General features: G+C 46.0%; 1 protein-coding gene across 2 annotated transcripts in view; it reads left to right on the top strand.

The window, feature by feature from the left end:
* Positions 1-19,407, top strand: part of CCDC146 (coiled-coil domain containing 146) — a 69,843-nt gene that overhangs the window by 41,859 nt on the left and 8,577 nt on the right. Inside the window, exons 10-16 of one of the 2 annotated variants that reach the window (XM_035126590.3) lie at positions 1,243-1,429; positions 11,172-11,267; positions 13,249-13,419; positions 13,877-13,965; positions 14,059-14,223; positions 15,234-15,458; positions 17,315-17,543. In XM_035126590.3, the coding sequence (XP_034982481.1) occupies positions 1,243-1,429; positions 11,172-11,267; positions 13,249-13,419; positions 13,877-13,965; positions 14,059-14,223; positions 15,234-15,458; positions 17,315-17,543 (1,162 nt within the window). Of the gene's footprint in view, positions 1-1,242; positions 1,430-11,171; positions 11,268-13,248; positions 13,420-13,820; positions 13,966-14,058; positions 14,224-15,233; positions 15,459-17,314; positions 17,544-19,407 lie in introns of both variants that reach the window. The other variant, XM_088652122.1, reaches the window with a different exon arrangement.

Below are 19,407 nucleotides of genomic sequence, written 5' to 3'. Positions count from 1 at the left end.
GACCTACATTGGCTCCCAGTACGTTTCCGAGCACAATTCAAAGTGTTGGTGTTGACCTTTAAAGCCCTAAACGGCCTCGGTCCGGTATACCTGAAGGAGCGTCTCCACCCCCATCGTTCTGCCCGGACACTGAGGTCCAGCTCCGGGGGCCTTCTGGCGGTTCCCTCGCTACGAGAAGCCAAGTTACAGGGAACCAGGCAGAGGGCCTTCTTGGTAGTGGCACCCACCCTGTGGAATGCCCTCCCACTAGAGGTCAAAGAGAACAACAATTACCAGATCTTTAGAAGGCATCTCAAGGCAGCCCTGTTTAGGGAAGCTTTTAATGTTTGATGGATTTCTGTATTTTAGAATTTCTGTTTTGTTGGAAGCCACCCAGAGTGGCTGGGGGAACCCGGCCAGATGGGCGGGGTACAAATAATAAATTATTATTATTATTATTATATCAGCAGATCAGCTTATTTGTCAGATGATAATATGGTCAAGCAAATTAGTAAATACAGTGAGATGATGAACCTACCAATTTTCTAAATTATTCCGTGCATCTGGTGATTTGCAAACTTATTACCTTCAGGAAACAGTTTTCCATTGCAGATCTACTATAGAATCTCTCTGTGTTGCAGAGGATTTCAAGACTGTTTCTGGACCACAAACTCTCAGTAAATATAGAGCAGTGACTAGGTCTGTGGGGGCTTAACTGACATTCTTGGAAAACTGGTAATATGCTCTATAATGCGCCACATTGCAAAGAAAAAGTGGCAATGATGGGCAAGTTGCCTTTCAGGTAGCCTGTCTGCCATGGATGATCTTCTCATTGAGAAACTCCCTAGGAATCCCAAGGGATCACGTGGCATGGTTGGAAAACATTAATCTCCATAAGGCTTTTGGTTTTGTTGCAACAGACTGGCATAGCTTCTTTTGTGGAACAAAAAATGCTGTAACGCTGGTAAAGTTGAATCAGTGTCCTTGAAAGTGATTGCTGGTTTCATATTTTGACTGCTGCCCAACAAAAGTTTTTACTCCCATTGTTCTTAACTGTATTTTTGTTTATTCCTATAAATGTTACATCAAGATGCACTCAGGGCAGCTCACAAGAGTTTAAAATACTTTGCAAAAAAAATAACAAAACAAATCACAGCATTATAAATAGCAGGAATTCAGTGGTTTTGTTTATACCTATTCCTTGCCCAGTTTTATTTTTCCTTTCTTTTGTTCATTTTGTTTCCTTTCTGTACACTTCTGTAGGGCTATCTTAGAAATGGGTTCTCGTAACTGTATTACGACAAAGCAAAAACTGCAAGACACTTTGAGTCGGATGCAAAGAGAGAGAGAGAAAGATTTCAGAAATTTTAAAAAGATGGAGATGCAATTGAAGATAGCTCAGGAGGGCTTGGAGCAAATCAGATCCTATCATGAGAGAATCCAATTAGAGGTTTGTATGAATAAGTCAATTAGAGATATTTTTCCTGGTTAAAATTAGCTTGAAAATGTTTCCACAATGCTGTTTTCTCTTTCAGACTGTGCCAGTAATTAATTCGGTTACCTGTTTTAAACATTGGCAAAGAGACATAACTATATTTATTTGGCAGGGAAAGAGACCAAGAATAAACATTAAGAATTTAACAGATGCTAAAGAAAGAGGAGGTTTGGCCTTACTTAATTTCAAACTGTATCATGAAGCAGCATGTTTAACTTGCTTAAAAGAGTGGATAAAATTAAGAAATACTAGATTATTAGACTTGGAACAATTTGACAGAAGATATGGATGGCAATCATATCTGTGGTATGACAAAGTCAATAAAAATAAAGATTTTCTTAATCATTATATAAGTAGGAGTCTGATGGAGGTGTGAAGGAGAACTAAAAGCCTTCTGGAACATAAGACTCCCTTATGGTTATCACCAATGGAGGCCTGTGCACATAAAGAAACAAATATGCAACCCAAATGGGCTTTATATAGAGATTTATTGAGCTTTCAGGATAATGAAGATAATCTCAAAAAATTCAACAAAATACAAAACTTATTGGGTAACTGATTCCAATACCATCAATTAAACAAAATCTATAAAAAAGGATTTAAATAATGGATTTGCTAAATATATTGGACATGATATAGATATGGCTACCTGAGAAAAGCTTTGGAAAACAGGAATGAAATTTACAGCATGTTATGGCCTAAAAGAAAACTATTACAAGATGATATATAGATCTAATCCCAAAGAAGCTAGCTCAAATGTACAAAAATGTATTAAACAAATGTTGGAAATGTAAAGCTTGTGAGGGGTCATTCTATCATACATGGTGAACCTGCAGGAAGGCGAAAGGCCTTTTGGGACATGATATATAATGAAATTAATAAAAGATTTAAAGTGACTTTTCCCGAGAGACCACAATCCTCCCTGCTGGGGAAACTAGACAGTGAAATCCCAAAGAAAGCCTTAACGGTATTTATATGTGACTACAGCTGCAAGCACTGATAAAAGATACTGTGAGGGACAGGGGATATCGCGAAGTCCCTCCCCTCCTGAGTTCAAGCCCGTCCCCGAGCAAAGGGGAAAGCAGGGAGAGTTCCGATTCCAGTGGGGAAGCAGGAAGTCGTGTCCGAGGCTCAGGCAAGGTAGAGGAGCCAGGGTCCCAGGTGGGACAGGAAGGGGCAAGTAAGGGGGGAAGACCCATCCCCCCAACTCCAGAATTACGCAGGAAGAGGAGGGGCAAGAGGATGGGTCTGCCAAAGCTTTTGTGTTGGAGAAAGACGCGCCAAAAGCCATTAGGAGGTTCTGAAACCGACTGACAACATCGCTCCGTGTAAATAGCAATGACTTGAGCACTGTAAATACGCAGCACCAATAAAAGAATAAAATGCAGAGCTGCGTAGCGTCGTTACTCTGAAGTAGTCCACTCCGGCCACTGTGACAGCAACCTCCTAAATCATTTTTGGGCTACTTTGGAGTTGCCGGGATGAGCGTGTCAGAGGCGGAGAAGTGGCGGCAGATCGCTGAGCAAGCCCAGCTAGAACTGCAACAGCTGTCGCTGCAGGCGCAGGGAGAATTGAAGGCAGCTAAAGAGGAGACTAAGAAGGTCCAGGACGACCGGCTACAACTTGCGGAACAGGTGAGAGAGCTCCAGGAAAAAGAGCAGCATTTAAGGGCGGTGGCGGTAGACCTCCAAAACAAGCTGGATGCAGAGAAAAACAAGGCGGGAGGGGCACCCCAAGTCCAAGTGCTGCCAGGAAGGAGAGCCGGGACCCTAGTAAGCAAGTTCAATGGAGACCCGAAGGAGTTTCAGGGCTTTGAGACTGAGATTGTGTATGCTCTTGAGCTGCACCACGATGAGTTCCCTGATGATGAGCACAGAGTAGCGTTTATTGTGGAGCACCTTACAGGGGCGGCCAGGGAGTGGCTAAGACCGTTAATTGCAACAAGGAATCCTTGCATGAAGAATGTCAAACTATTTCTAGAAGGTTTAAAAACGATGTATTCGTCCGATAGTCATATGGACCAGACTAAGGAGGAACTTCATAATTTACGCCAAGGAAATATGACAGTGCGAGCGTATTGGGCGAAATTCACCATGCTGGTGCACAGATTGGGGTGGGATCTGCAGTCTGCCCCAATGCAAGCGGCGTTTTACTTGGGGTTGCATGAGGAGGTGAAGGATGAGCTCTCGAGAGGTCCAAAGCCCAGTAATATGGATCAACTGAGCAAAGCGGCTCTAGCGGTGGGGGTGAGGCAGGAATCCAGATGGAGCGACAAGCAAGCAACGCGCGCAAAGCGGGCTTGGTTCCCACGGTCGCAGGAGAAGCCACTCCCTCAACAACCCTTTCAAGCCACGCCTGGGGCCAGTCAGGACCAGGAACCCATGCAGATTGATAGCGCGCGGGCGCGGGCTTTTCAAACCCCAGCGGCGCCAAGACGCAAGGAGGGAAGGGGTGGGAATTGCTTTCTCTGCAACTCCCCCCAGCATCTCGTCAGAGACTGCCCACATCGCAGGGAGTGGCAAGGAAAGGCGGGAACGGTTGTGCCCTCCCCCACTGACGCAGCACCACAGCAGGGAAACGGGAAAGCCTGGCTGCAGGAGACAAGGGGCGGCAGCCAGGCACAGTCAGCAGACAACAGCCCCAGCCCACCCACCCGCACAGAGAGGAGCAGAGCCAGCCCACCCCTCCCAGAGCAGGAGTGGTTCTAGAAGTGACGCTCACGCTCCCTAATGGCTATCCCCTAACAGTCCTCGCCTTAATTGACAGTGGGGCGTCAGCGAACTTCTTCTCGAGGAACTTTGCAGAAGAGCACCAGATCCAGCTTCTGCAGCTGGATTTTCCTCTGCACGTGGCAACCATTGACGGCAGAGAGCTGCTGGGAGGGGCCATCACTCATCAAACTCCCCCCATGAGAATGACGGTTGGAAGGCACTCAGAGACACTGGCATTCAACGTCACCACCATCTCAGACCCCCCAATCGTTTTGGGCATGAGCTGGCTGGCGCGCCACGACCCCTCCATAAGTTGGCATCAGAGATGCATCACTTTTGGATCGGACTTTTGCCTGGAACATTGCATGCAGCACCAACCAGGGGAGGGGCCTCCGATAGCCACGGTGGCCACCATGCACGTCAAAGGGGGTGAGGCGATACCCAAACCATACTGGGACCTGCAGGAGGTCTTCAGTGAAGCGGAGTCCGACCACCTGCCCCCACACAGGCCTTTTGACTGCCAGATCAACCTGGTGCCTGGGGCAACTATACCCCCAGCCAAGCTGTACGCCATGTCAGACCAGGAACTGGAGGATCTGCGCGCTTTTATCGACAAGAACCTCAAGCGGGGGTTCATCAGAGAAAGCAAGGCAGCAGGGGGCAGCCCGGTCTTCTGGGTGGACAAGAAAGACACGCAACAGCGCCGTCTTGTGGTGGATTTTAGACGGCTGAATTCGGTGACAGAGCCAGTGGCTTTCCCCATGCCCAGAGTGGATGATCTCCTGACAGCGGCACGCAGGGGCAAGATTTTCACCAAGCTAGACCTGAGGGGGGCGTACAACTTGATCAGGATCCGGGAAGGCGATGAGTGGAAAACCACGATGTTCACGCCTCTGGGCTCTTTTGAATATCTGGTGATGCCCTTCGGGTTGCAAGGGGGCTCAGCATGCTTCCAGGCCTTCATGCACCACGTCCTGGGGTCCCTACTCTTCAGGAAATGCTTGGTCTTTCTGGATGACATCCTTATTTACTCCAACGACCCAGTGCAGCACGTGAAGGACGTCAGGGAGGTGTTACAGCGCCTGAAGGAGAACCACCTGTATGTGAAGCTGGAGAAGTGCAAGTTTCACACCAAGGAGGTGGACTTCCTGGGCTACAAGCTGTCAGACAAGGGGCTGGCAATGGACAAGGACAAGGTGCAGACCATCCTGGACTGGCACAGCCCCAGGACGCGCAAAGATGCCCAACGCCTACTAGGCTTTGCCAACTTCTACAGGAAGTTCATCAAGAACTTCTCTCGAGTTACGGCTCCCATCACTGACTGCCTGAGAGGCAAGCAGAAGTTCAGGTGGACACCAGAGGCGCAAGCAGCGTTCGAAAGCCTCAAGAGGGTGTTCGCCTCAGACCAGAACCTGTTCCACGTGGTTCAGGACGCGCCCCTACGCATTGAAACAGATGCTTCTGATAAGGCTGTGGGCGCCATTTTGTTGCAACTGGACGCCAACAGAGAGTGGAGACCCTGTGCCTTCTTCTCCAGGAAGTTGACCCAGCCCGAGCGAAACTACACAGTTTTTGATCGGGAACTTCTTGCGATCCACGCGGCGTTCCAGCACTGGAGACACTTCCTGGTGGGCGCCAAGCACCCCATCCAGGTGTGCACAGACCACAAGAACCTGGAGTTCTGGAGAACTGCCAGGGTGCTCAACCAGCGGCAGATACGGTGGGCGGAGTTCTTCTCGAACTTCAACTTCTCCATACACTACATCCCAGGAGAGCAGAATGTCAGGGCGGATGCCCTCTCCCGCAAGCCAGAGTACATGGAGGAGGAGGCGCCACCAGCCCCAAGGCACATTTTCCCCCCGTCGGCATGGTCCTGCGGAGCAGCAGTGGTGAGCGAGGCAGAACTCACAGCACTGATGGCAGCGGATGAATTTGCCAACCGCATCTTCAGAGAACTGAGAGGGGGGAGGGAGCAGGCAAAAGACTTTGCAGAACGCAGAGGGCTGCTTTTCTACAAGGGTGCGCTGTACCTACCCACCACCCAGCTTCGACGTACGGTCCTCAAGCAGATGCACGACAACCCTACAGCGGGTCATTTTGGAAGGGACAAGACCACTCACCTAGTCATGAGACACTTCTGGTGGCCAGGGGTGAGGGAAGATGTTCGAGACTATGTAAGGGGCTGTACCACCTGCCAGCGGGCGAAGGTGGTCAGAGCAGCGCCACCAGGGTTGCTGGAGCCCTTAGCCACACCACACAGGCCGTGGGAAGTGGTGTCCATGGACTTCATCACAGATCTGCCTTCGTCCAGGGGTAAGACTGCAGTGTTGGTGGTGGTGGACCTCATGTCCAAAATGTGTCACTTTATACCGTGTGCCAGGGCAGTCTCGGCAGAAGAGACAGCCAAACTGTTTGTTGATCACGTTTTCAGACTGCATGGATTACCTTTAAGGGTTATTTCGGATCGTGGCCGCCAATTTGTTTCCAGGTTCTGGCGGCGGCTCATGAACCTCCTGCAGGTGGAGGTCAGCTTGTCGACGGCTAGACACCCGCAGACCAACGGACAAGCGGAGAGGGTCAACGCCATTCTGCAGCAGTACCTGAGATGCTACGTCAGCCAGCGGCAAACGGACTGGGTGGATCGCTTGCCACTAGCAGAATTTGCCTACAACAATGCAGTGCACGTCTCCACAGGGGTGTCGCCCTTTAAGGCCAATTACGGGCGCGACCTCAGATCTTTCCCAGAGAGGGAGAGGGAGGAGGAGGAGGAGGGCCCACAGGCTGAGGATTGGGCAGAGGAACTGGAGACGGTGCACCAGCAGCTCAGAGAACACTTGGAGAGGGCCAAGGAAGCGTACAAAAAGGGGGCAGATCGCCACAGGCGACAAGGGGAGGTCATCAGGGTGGGGGACAAGGTGTGGTTGTCCTCGGAGGGCCTTCCCACCAGAGGGAGGTGCAAAAAGCTGGCACCCAAATGGCTGGGCCCCTTCACGGTCACGCAGCAGGTCAACCCGGTGGCATACAGGCTGGCACTGCCAGAGGACATGAGGGTGCATCCAGTGTTTCATAGATCGCTGCTGTCGCCGTACAGGGAAAGCAGCAGGCTCCGAGACAGCGAACAAACCCCCGAGGGAGGGGGGGAGAGGGAAAGCAGGGAGCAACTCAATGAGGCCACGGCCATCCTGGATTCAAGGTGGGGGGTGGGGGGCCTGGAGTACCTCATGGCATGGGAGGATGCTCCACCGTCCCAGAATGAATGGGTTCCCGCCACTCAGATACAGGAGGAATTCTTGGTGGAAGAATTTCACGCCCTCTTTCCCCACAGACCCAAGCCCTGGCACATGGAAAGGGAGGGGGAGGAGGAGGAGGCACGGGAGAACAGCTCACCATGGCGCTGGGAAGCGGAGTTTGAGGAACCAGAGGATGAGGTATGGGTGTCGCCAAGATCCACCCAGTCAGAGGAAGGAGCAGATTGGCAAAACATTTTTACCCCCACCAGCTCTGACGCCACGGACTTTTTGGGATTCCCGTCCTCCCAGGCGGAAGGGGGGGGCTCGCAGGACTGGGGGGAGGTGTTCACACCAACGGGCTCGGAGAGCACCGAGTTTTTAGGCTTCCAGTCGTCACCGACACATGGGGGGGGCCTGGGGAGGGGTGAAGGAGAGCTTGGGAGGGGGGTGGATGTGAGGGACAGGGGATATCGCGAAGTCCCTCCCCTCCTGAGTTCAAGCCCGTCCCCGAGCAAAGGGGAAAGCAGGGAGAGTTCCGATTCCAGTGGGGAAGCAGGAAGTCGTGTCCGAGGCTCAGGCAAGGTAGAGGAGCCAGGGTCCCAGGTGGGACAGGAAGGGGCAAGTAAGGGGGGAAGACCCATCCCCCCAACTCCAGAATTACGCAGGAAGAGGAGGGGCAAGAGGATGGGTCTGCCAAAGCTTTTGTGTTGGAGAAAGACGCGCCAAAAGCCATTAGGAGGTTCTGAAACCGACTGACAACATCGCTCCGTGTAAATAGCAATGACTTGAGCACTGTAAATACGCAGCACCAATAAAAGAATAAAATGCAGAGCTGCGTAGCGTCGTTACTCTGAAGTAGTCCACTCCGGCCACTGTGACAGATACACATTTAGAATCTTTTAAAGAGCTCTGGGAACCATTTCTAGTCTAAATAAAAAGTTATTTCCCATATGCAAAGATCCCAGCAGGGTTTGAAGTGTAAGAAAACAGCAAAATATATTAAGAAACCTGTTAGAGAGGATGAAATCAGATAAGACAGAACCTTAAAACGCAGTTGTATGTAATTTGAGTTATAAACATGGGTGATGGGTGAGCAAGAAGTCACTAGTTTTGTTGAATTGGAATACAGTGTAATTGTTGAGTCACAAATGTAACTATTATATATATATATATATATATATATATATATATATATATATATATATATATATTACAAAAAAGAGAAAATGTTTCTACACACAGGATTGTGTGTGCATAGTGTTGTGGCAGTGTTGGAATACTACAATCATAAACACATCCAGCTTTTGTCAGGTGACATAGAATTCCAGCATGAAGGAAGCCACAACAACAAAGGGCTTGCTATTCTAAAGAATAACAATCAGCAACAGGAAAGAAAAAACAAAAATATTTGTATCAGCAAGCTATCAGCAAAAAGCAAAAAAATATATACCCGTGTATAAGACGACTGGGCATATAAGACGACCCCCAACTTTTCCAGTTAAAATATAGAGTTTGGGAGATACTTGCCGTATAAGACGACCCCCGACTTTTGAGAAGATTTTCCTGGGTTAAAAAGTAGTCTTATACGCAGGAATATACAGAGTGTGTGTGTGTGTGTGTGTGTGTGTGTGTGTGTGTATCAGCAAGCTATGGCTGTAAAAACTAAAACTAGGGTAACTGAGAATCTGGCTATGTTTGCCTTTGAAGGTTACTGAATGCTGTATTTAGAGGAAGGATATGTTCCTTTTCGAGACAAATAAAACATCCCGTGATAAATCTGTATTCTGCTTTTCACAGTTTCAGACTGTGTCACACACTCCACCCAGCCTAGATTGTACTGTAGTTTGATGCTGCAACCATGCAAATTCCTAAAGGCTGATGCACACCAGATTGGAAGGAAGCATGAGCCTCCCTTTATACCCTGGGAGTCAAGCTGACCCATGAAGTCCTCAGTCAGGGGTCTGCCGCAGACCCCTCAGAGAAGAGCCAGAATACACAGAGGAGCCCCCCCCCAACCCCCGGTACCTGGCCCAAGTGTGCTTTTGTGTGCCTGGTTGCGTAGAGAGATGTTCTGTTCCCTCCCACCCCACACTGCTTGCTACTTCAAATTGTGACTTCTCAATAATTATGTAATTGAGAAAAGAGTTACGGTACTACCTTCCCTGGTGACATGGGCCAATCAATAACCTGAAAACCTTAGAGATGTCAAGCTAAGGAAATTACCCATGCTAACAAGGCACATTAAACACTCTAAATGTTAATCCATATATTAGACCTGGAAGAATAGAGTTATAATGTATAACTTTTTTATGTAGTCTAACCAGATAACTCCAGATATTTATGGAGACTCAGCATAAGGTTGACCGAGAAGCTAAGAGGACGGAATGCAGAGGAGAAAGAGCCAGGCTTTATTGTGAGGGTAACATATAGGAAAACTACACAAAACTGATGGCTTTGCTGATTAATTCTTACAGTAATGTCACAACTGCGTCACTAGGTTGTTGGGTTTTTTAAGAACTCTAACACACATCAGTCCCTTTGATGTTATGGCAATGTTCTACCCAATTGCATATAATCTTGTGGGAAGTATTGTATGAATAAGCATTCACAGAATCAGGAAACAGGTTGTGACAGAAGCACTTCCTACAAACCAGCTATTTCACAACAGCATCATGCCAGATTCCCTTGTGAAACTGCTTACTGTGCAGTTGTGCCTTTTCCCAACAACGTGTCAATCCAAGGCAGACAGGGCAACAGGGGTAAAGTGTATTGTGTGGGTCAGTAGCATTTTGGGCTATATGATCTTGCTGCAGTTACGCCAAAAGAACCAACGACAACATTATCAGTGGACATGGAATAATGGGCGAGTGTTAAAATAGTAGCTTTTACAAGACCTCCATATTTTCGCCTATCATGCCTTCCGCTCAGTTGTGTTAAGTAACCCAGGAGCTGCCAGGCATTTTAAAATTATACTGGAAAGCTTTGCTTAACTGTCTAACGGTCTGAAGTTGTTAGGAAAATTGCCCATCTGTAAATATTTCTGTGCATGCAAACTGATGGGCATTCAACAGATAGCAAGTTCCGAAAAATCCGTTTTAGGGCAATCATATTTTTTAAAGTGCCTTAAGGGATGGGGTGTCATGAGTACACTGGTGCCGTGATGTTGCAAGTTGGCATCGCTATAACATGCAAATGCTAGTCTGGCAGCAGCCTCCAAAACTGATACACAATACAGAAATGGGCAGAGAAAGGGTGTGGCATGTTTAGGACACCTAGAACCCATGTCAAAAGGTGTTTCGGCCACCACAGTACAAATTATGCCAACACACATCTGCATGACTTAAGTTTGCTTACAATAGCAGCCCACCATCATTATATATCATACGTCAGCACTGTGATTATTATGGATCAGGTGGTTATTACGGATCAGTTGGCGCTTGTCTCGTGTGTCTTGATATTTAGAGCCCATGGAATCCCACTGAGCTTAACATGTCTACATGGTTCCAGGTTGCAGCTGTAATACCTACATCAACTGCTGTGGTGGTTGTTTTTCTAGCATTGTCCTTTAGCAAGCCATTTAACAAACTTAAAAAATAAATAAATACATGTTCTACAGTTGGAATGTGTACCTACATTCCTAAATCTTAATATTTAATTCAGTTAACGTTTAAGGAAGATGCTAAGTACCACCAATGTTAAAATAGCACCGTTTCCTTCTTTTGTATATGTTAACTGTGGCAGGTTTCCCTTTTTTAGCTAGATGCTGTTCCCAAAGATGATGGGACACTACTAGAAAGACGAAGGGAGCTCCAGAGAGAAGTGGAAATTATTAAGAGAAATCTGGCCCAGGAGGTATGTTATTACCATTACCCATATTTTGTTTTTCTAGTTCTTTTCCATTCTACAAGATTTAAGATACAAGTCCTGCAAAACTCGGTGTCTGTTTAAAACGGGTTGTCCACCTGGCCCCTACCGCCCACTAGTGGGCGTTTCAGGATTCTAGGTGGGCGGTGGGGGGTTCTACGGCACAAGCTGAATCCTCCTTCTATCAAGCACTGATGGGCGGTAAGGAAATTTTACCATCAAGAAAGATGCATTAGTGGGCGGTGGGTATAAAAAGGTTGACTACCCCTGGTTTAAAAGCTCTAATACTGTCATAAGTAGCCATGAAATGGGTAAAAATGTTTTAGTACACACATTGCATCAAACGTGTGATCATCAAAAGAATGTTGTACTGTATGTGTAGTCATTGTGTGTGCCATGCCATTACAAACAGTTGTAGTTCAGGCATTGTATCAGACTCCTTTTCTTCTTTCAGCTGTATGAAAGCATCCAGTGATCTCTTTTTGGCATCTTTGTGATAAATGTGATATAGAGGGAAACTACTGAAATGGAAAAAAAAATCGCTTTTATTCAGTTAAATCTTCATACAGGCATAAAGAATCTAGTCAAGCAACCTTCAACAATTCTACAGTTTTACCCGTACACCCATTCTGCTTACAGCCTGTGGAGTGTTGTGGGTACAGAAGTTTAAATTTGTGTATTCCCGAGTTTGGATGATTTTTTTATCCAGTTCATTTTACCTTCAAGTGCACAATGCTTTACAATGCAATGCTGTAGCAAAAGAAGAAGAAGAAGAACTTATAAAAATGAAATATAGAGTAACAGGAGCATTGCACCATTAATAAACATGGAGTTCATAAATTTTATGCTTATGTAATTTCCAAATCTCCTCACTGAACTGGTGGAACAGTGGCAGTTTTCTCCATTGACACCTATGACCGGTGCAATTTCTTTACCCTCTCTAAGGAGATTTGAAGAGAACACAGGCTGCCATGGTTTCCTTAACACCCTTTAGAGAAGGATACTAGCCAGAGTGGGTATAGGAGTAAAACGAAGTTTATCAAAACCGGCAGGATTGCTGTTTAGGAGTACAAGGGGGCGGCTTACAATTGGCATAGCTGCTTACAATATAGGGCAGGTGTTGTTGTTGCTTTTTGGTGTTGAGTCCTAGATTTGAAAACCTCTCTCTGTGCGTCATTTGTTTGTAAAAAGAATTTGCTTACTGGTTATTAGGTTTAAATGTTGTACTAGTTGCAAAGGTGAGATTCAGCGTGGTGTATAGTCTGATCCTTCCAATATTAATTGCTCAAGTGGTGCCAACTGTCTAGATAGATACCTGTTCTACTATTTTCCAGTTTGTGATGAAAGCATTCATTGGACTCTCTCAGCGCCCATCAGCTGCACTAGCTGTCGGAACTAGCTGGACACTGAGGAGTTGTGGCTGGACACTGAGGAGTGAGCACTAGGAGAAGGGCTTAGGGTTGGAGGTGGACTTGTAATAAGGGATCAGTGATCTGGGGGAGCCTGTGACAGCCAGGACTGGAGTCAGAGTCAGAGGCAGGACTGGAGAGGGAACAATGGGTGCAGGAGGAGTGAGAGAGAGGTCAGGCTGGTCAAGGGTTGCCTTTTCCTAACTTGTAAGTGTACTTTTGACAATAGACTCAGTTCCTCATTCTGGCCATTCATTGCCTGACAGCACCATGGCACTAGCTCAGCCAATTCCACCCAAGTGCTTACCTGCCCCCAGGGGTGCCAACTTGAATAAAATACTGGGGGGGGGCAATAAAGTGTCGTCCCACATAATTGATCACAAAACGGCACATGCACACTTTAATGGCAATGCCCATCAACTGGGGGGCAGCCCCCTCAAATATTTTATTGGGGGGGCCAAAAGGACCCTGGCCCCTAGGAGTTGGCTCCTAGACCTGCCCCACACCTGATGTCCCCATCCCCCGTAACATTAAAATGGCCTTTGGTGTTTTCAATCTAGAAAACATCAACAGATGCTGAAGTACGAATGCTTGAGCAGGGTATTGCCGAAGAAGACCACCTATTTAAGGCCCAGGAACACTACAGAGAGGAAGTAGACAACTTGATACGTTTGACTCAGATCAAGGCTGATGAGAGGGAGCAAAAATCAAAGGATTTTTTAAAATCCCAGGTAAGAAGAACCCAACAGTTTGATACATCCAATATTAGTACTTGCCTAGAATTGCCTGGGGCCGTCAGCTTTCAATTGCCGCTTCTAGCGTCAATACTTTAAGAATTAGAAAATGACACAAAACAGAGTTTCAGATCCAAACCACTGGCAAGGCTATATTTACCTGTGATGCAATTATTCTTCTTCCCCTTCTGCACCCACATCCCATGGGAAGTCACAAGAATTAGGACTGCGTTGTGAAGCTGGGTAAGTTGATTTTTCTTCCAATGCCTGCTCCTACCAAGATGTTGCTGGTTTGAATCGGTGTTATTTATTAGTGGGGTTTACACTTTGTGGGTGGGAAATACCTTTTCGAAGAAATGGCACGTTTACGAGTAGCCTTTGTCTATGTCTTTTTTCAGAAATGCCTTTGCGACGCTTCCAATTACCAGTCTGTTCACTACTATTTCTGTTGCAGGTACGGCTGCATAATGTTAAAGCAGAAATAAAAACAAAAGACTTCGAAGTAAGGGAACATATGAAAAAGCAAAGAGCAATTCAGAGACAGTAAGGAAATTTTGGCAAAGGCCTTCTATAGCAGGAGATAGTTTATGCATTAAAACAAGTAACATCTTTCCCTCTAATATTTTTGGTTTGTAGAATGAAAGAATTTGCTAAAATGTATGACATTGTGCGACATGAGAGAAACAAACTGGTGAACCTTTTGCATTGTGCCCGCCAAAAAACAAATGAAATTAAAGAGAGAGTCAAAATGCTAGATAATGAAAAGGAAATCTTAAGGACCAATGCTGTGATTAAAGAGAGGTGAGCAACCAACTTAATACCGTAATTTATTTGAAGGACAATCATCCTTGTTGTGCTCTAGAACTGGCTTTTATTTTCTCACCATGTGGCAAATCTTATCATTTCTATTTTGATATTTCTTACCTTCTTTCATTATTGATGTGATACAGAAACAAACTTAAGTGCATGTGTCAATTGCTGGATTACAGTAAGTGCTGCAGGCACAAACCATACACATTCAAATGGCATGCGGTGAATTTTTTCATAGGGAAACAATTAGGGCCAGTGGCCTCAGCTTGCGAAGGTCATTGGGGGTGGCAATTTCGTGATGCCCTGGCATTGCGTGTGTGAGCATTGCGCCTTGCTGCCTAAGCCAGATAGTCTGGGAGTTGCCTAAGTCTGGATTCAACCTCATGTTTTTTATGCTGCATGTAGGCCTATGATGAATAACCCATAAATAAACAAAATAAATATAATTTATCTAACAGAACATGTGGCCAGCATGACAAAGCTGCTTCTGGCGAACCAGAGCAGCACACGGAAACGCCGTTTACCTTCCCGCTTGGAGCGGTACCTATTTATCTACTTGCACTTTGACGTGCTTTCGAACTGCTAGGTTGGCAGGAGCAGGGACCGAGCGACGGGAACTCACCCCGTCGCAGGGATTCGAACCGCCAACCTTCTGATCAGCAAGCCCTAGGCTCTGTGGTTTAACCCACAACGCCACCTGCGTCTCTTATCAGAAGTTTAGCTGACTATTATTCATTATACTGTACATATTTTATTTTATTTTATTCTATTTCTACATATTTTATTTCATTTCCCAATCTATTGATAGGGAAGATGAGTTTGTAGAAATTTCAGAGAGATACTACTAAAATGCTTAATATTAATATAATGTTCTTCAGTCTTTCACATATGCTACATAAGTAATCCTTAAGAAATCAGGACTGATTGTGCTGTCTAAGGTCATCTAAAAATGTAACTGTTTCATTCTCCATTTTATCTTCATTTATTTATCTTCCATTCAGAAAATTGCAAAAATACCAGATGAAACATGCAAGTAACATTTCAGTCAAAGACAGCATCCAGTGTGATGTTTGCAAAGTTCATCAAACACTCGTGGAGATGAAAGAAAAACGAGAGCAGCAGTTGATGGACGTTGAAAGACTCACCAACTTGCTCACTCGTATTGAGGATGAAATGGTTCAGTTGCGAAAGAAATATGAAAAGGCCGTTCAGCTTCGAAATGAGAGGTAGGGAGCACAGCAAACTTCAAAACACTTCATAGGTTTGCTAGTATTTAATCTGAATGATAACTTCTTTTGTGGTTATTAATATTGTACATATGGAAGCAAACAGTTAATTAAAAACCCACTCTTGAAATAAAAATTGTCCACCCCAAAAATATGGTTCCAAAGCTTTACTAACAGAACTTGTTCTAAAACAGATACTCAAAATAATACTACATCCAAAATAGTTGCATAATATCATGTGCTTGTCCAAGCACAGGTACAGCATCTTAGAAATATATAACTACGCTAAATTAGAACTGAAAGCAGCTCTGTCTCTTCCACAGCCTGCACTCCAGCCCGAGGCTGTGTTCTCTTAGACCAGGGGTCAGGAAACTTTTTCAGCAGGGGGCCGGTCCACCGTCCCTCAGACCTTGTGGTGGGCCGGACTATACTGTATTTTGAAGAAGAAGAAAATGAACGAATTCCTATGCCCCACAAATAACCCAGAGATCCATTTTAAATAAAAGGACATATTCTACTCATGTAAAAACATGCTGATTCCTGTATTGTCCACAGGCTGGATTGAGAAGTCGATTGGGCCAGATCCAGCCCCCTGGGCCTTAGTTTGCCTACCCATGTCTTAGAGAGAATCATTAGTACACATCCTTCTTTCTACCGAACCAAGGTCAACAAAACAGAGATTTGCAACTGAATAACTTTCTCTTGTGATCTAAGTTAAAAATGTGACAGAGCTGCAGAGATATATCAACAGCTAATAATTAACTTGTTAGGCACTCAGAGAGCTTTCTTGGCTTCAGTGGAATTTTCCAATGTTAAACCTTTAGCAATACACATACAGAGTTATTTTCCACTTCAATGTACAGTTAAATAGTTACACTTAACAACTTTCAAGTTGCTGTGTGTAATTCGTTCTTTTCTCAGTCCTCTATTCCTAATTAGTTTGCCTTCTTACATGGTGGTTATATTTTGCTTGTAAGACTAAAATTTTGAATTGTCCTTTGACTATATTGCTAAAACCACTTAAAGGTAAAGGGACCCCTGACCATTAGGTCCAGTCGCGAACGACTCTGGGGTTGAGGTGCTCATCTCGCTTTACTGGCGGAGGGAGCAGGCAAACACCTTCAGGGTCATGTGGCCAGCATGACTAAGCCGCTTCTGGTGAACCATAGCAGCGCACGGAAACGCCGTTTACCTTCCTGCTGGAAGTAGACCTATTTGTCTACTTGCACTTTGACGTGCTTTCGAACTGCTAGGTTGGCAGGAGCTGGGACCGAGCAACGGGAGCTCACGCCATTGCGGGGATTCGAGCCGCCGACCTTCTGATCGGCAAGCCCTAGGCTCTGTGGTTTAACCCACAGCGCCACCCGCGTCCCAGAACCACTTAGGCAGTCGTTATAGAGCTCCAAACCAAGACAGATACTGAAAGATAACAAGCTGAAATTAGTATCCTCCTTCCTCTTCCTTATTATCACTAACCTAGTTTTGGCCTCAATCCTTTTTTTCTTTCCCATCCCCTTCCCCACACACCTTGCTCTGTCACCTCACACCCAATTACCCTGGCAATCTTCTTTCTGCCCAGGCCCAAGATTCCTCTTAGATGGGCCATCAACCCCTTTTGTCATGTTAATTAATGCCTCTATCCCAGGCTTGGAAAGGAAGCTTAGCCTGTATTTCCCCCCTGGCCTGTAATCTTCTCTTCAATACTCCAAATAATCAAAATCCTACAATTTATTAACTTCTAGGGTTTAGGGACCCCCCCCCCTTGTAACAAACACCATGCTTCCTGGATGGACTAGGTGAATAAATTGTGTACTTTACAACCTGCCTATTAAGTCTTCACTTTGGGTTCCTTGTAGTGGAGTTCTGCTCATAGAGCGTGAAGAAGAAGTGTGCATTTTTTATGAAAAGATAAATATTCAGGAAATGATGAGTCGAAATGGTGATACTGAGATTAATGTGATGGATGAAAAGATCCGGTTTCTAAAGCTGAAGCTTACAGAGAAAAAGAGGCAGATTGAGTTGTCACTGAGAATGCTGCCTCTGAAAAGAGGTCTAGATGCAGATCTGGTCGTCCTGCAGATTCAGGTAGGTGTGATAAGAAATATTACCTTTCCATAACCGGATTTCTTATTTTAAGGAGACGGAAAAGAAAGCCAGGACTATGGAAATGTGAGGTCACTGCAGGCACCAGTAGTTGGCCTGTAGTGGAGAACTTTCCATTTTACAATCCTCCTAAATGGCATTAGACCTGATGCAGGAGGCTCCTGGGCCTACAAAATAAGGTCTTAGGATGCTCAAGTGGTAAGCTGGGAGACATGACCAGGCAGCTGGAAATACAATTTTGCACACCTGGAAGCGATGGTGCATGATGACAGCTATGCCAGTGTGTAGAATGGGGTTCTTTAGCAATGGACCACCTGCTGCACTGCTGGCCTGCTGCTATTATACAAATTAAAGTCCCAAGTCTGCTACGGGGAAAAGATGTTCCATGTTGATGTGCAGCTTGTTGTTGTTGTTTAGTCGTTTAGTTGCGTCCGACTCTTCGTGACCCCATGGACCATAGCATGCCAGGCACTCCTGTCTTGCACTGCCTCCCGCAGTTTGGTCAAACTCATGTTCGTAGCTTCGAGAACACTGTCCAACCATCTCGTCCTCTGTCGTCCCCTTCTCCTTGTGCCCTCAATCTTTCCCAACATCAGGGTCTTTTCCAAGGATTCTTCTCTTCTCATGAGGTGGCCAAAGTATTGGAGCCTCAGCTTCAGGATCTGTCCTTCCAGTGAGCACTCAGGGCTGATTTCCTTAAGAATGGATAGGTTTGATCTTCTTGCAGGCCATGGGACTCTCAAGAGTCTCCTCCAGCACCATATGTGCAGCTACTTCCGTTTATTCCAGGGGGTAACATGGCTACCCCTATGGACTCATCGGCATATACAATGTCCCTGGAAAGGAAGAGACCAAGGCAAATAGGAGTGGATGAAGCACCGCATGGGGCTTGGGTGGTGCCATAGCAAGGAAGGACTTGTTGAGACCTCCCACCACCAACAGACTACCCTTCCCCACCCCTTCACTGTAAGAACCAGAACGTCCTTCCCTTTATGTCCAGGCTTAATAATTTCAGTGCTGGAAATAGCAATATGCAAATATTTTGAGATAACTATGGAAGCCCCTGCCTGGAGATGCTATTTGCTGAGTAGCCGCTAACAGCTACTATCCAAAGACACTCACCTGTGGTTATAAGCCTCAGATAATAAGTGGGGATGCACAGTTGTCTTAAAGTGACAGAAGATAATATGAGGTTCCTTTACTCTTAGGGGTATTATGTCCTTTCTTCCTGAGATAACTTAACTTTTGACCCTAAGAGCAAATAGCACCCCCCCCCCAGCCCTCATAACAGTTTCTGTTCATTCTTAACTTTTGACATGTGACTGCTATTATGTTCATAGCACTGAGTTACAGCGCTGGGCTCCACTCATTTTGAGAAATTAGTTTCTTCATATCCCCCGAGGAATGCATAAACAATTTGGATAGCCAGAAAAATGACTGAAAAAATTAGGCTGGTTGGAGGGGGAAGAATCACACTCAACAAATTGGATACCCAGATGAACAGATTTGCATGAGCTAGGCAGGAAGGTTGTTGTGTTGGGGATGTTCATTCCTGTCATGAAATCAAGGCAGCTTCTGTGTGGGCAGCAGAACTAGCAGGATCAGGACCAGCTGCATATTTCAGGAAGCTCTGGGAGGCAGGTGGCTAAAGGACCAAATTTGTCTTATTTTGCTCGTCCATTGTTTGCTGGCCTGGGCTTTTAGGATAAAAGGTGGGGTAGAAATTTGATAAGCAAATCGGCAGGACAGCTAAGAAGGCAGGGTAGACTGGAGACAAATATCTCACATGCCTCAGGTTCAGAAGAGGCTGAGTGTTGTTGGCAAGAGGAGTGAATGGCTGAAATTC

The sequence above is a fragment of the Zootoca vivipara genome, chromosome 9 (assembly GCF_965207765.1).
Source record: "Zootoca vivipara chromosome 9, rZooViv2.hap1.1, whole genome shotgun sequence".
Classification (NCBI taxonomy): domain Eukaryota; kingdom Metazoa; phylum Chordata; class Lepidosauria; order Squamata; family Lacertidae; genus Zootoca; species Zootoca vivipara.
Note: the sequence above shows the minus strand (reverse complement) of the source record. Positions and strands in the feature narration are given on the sequence as shown.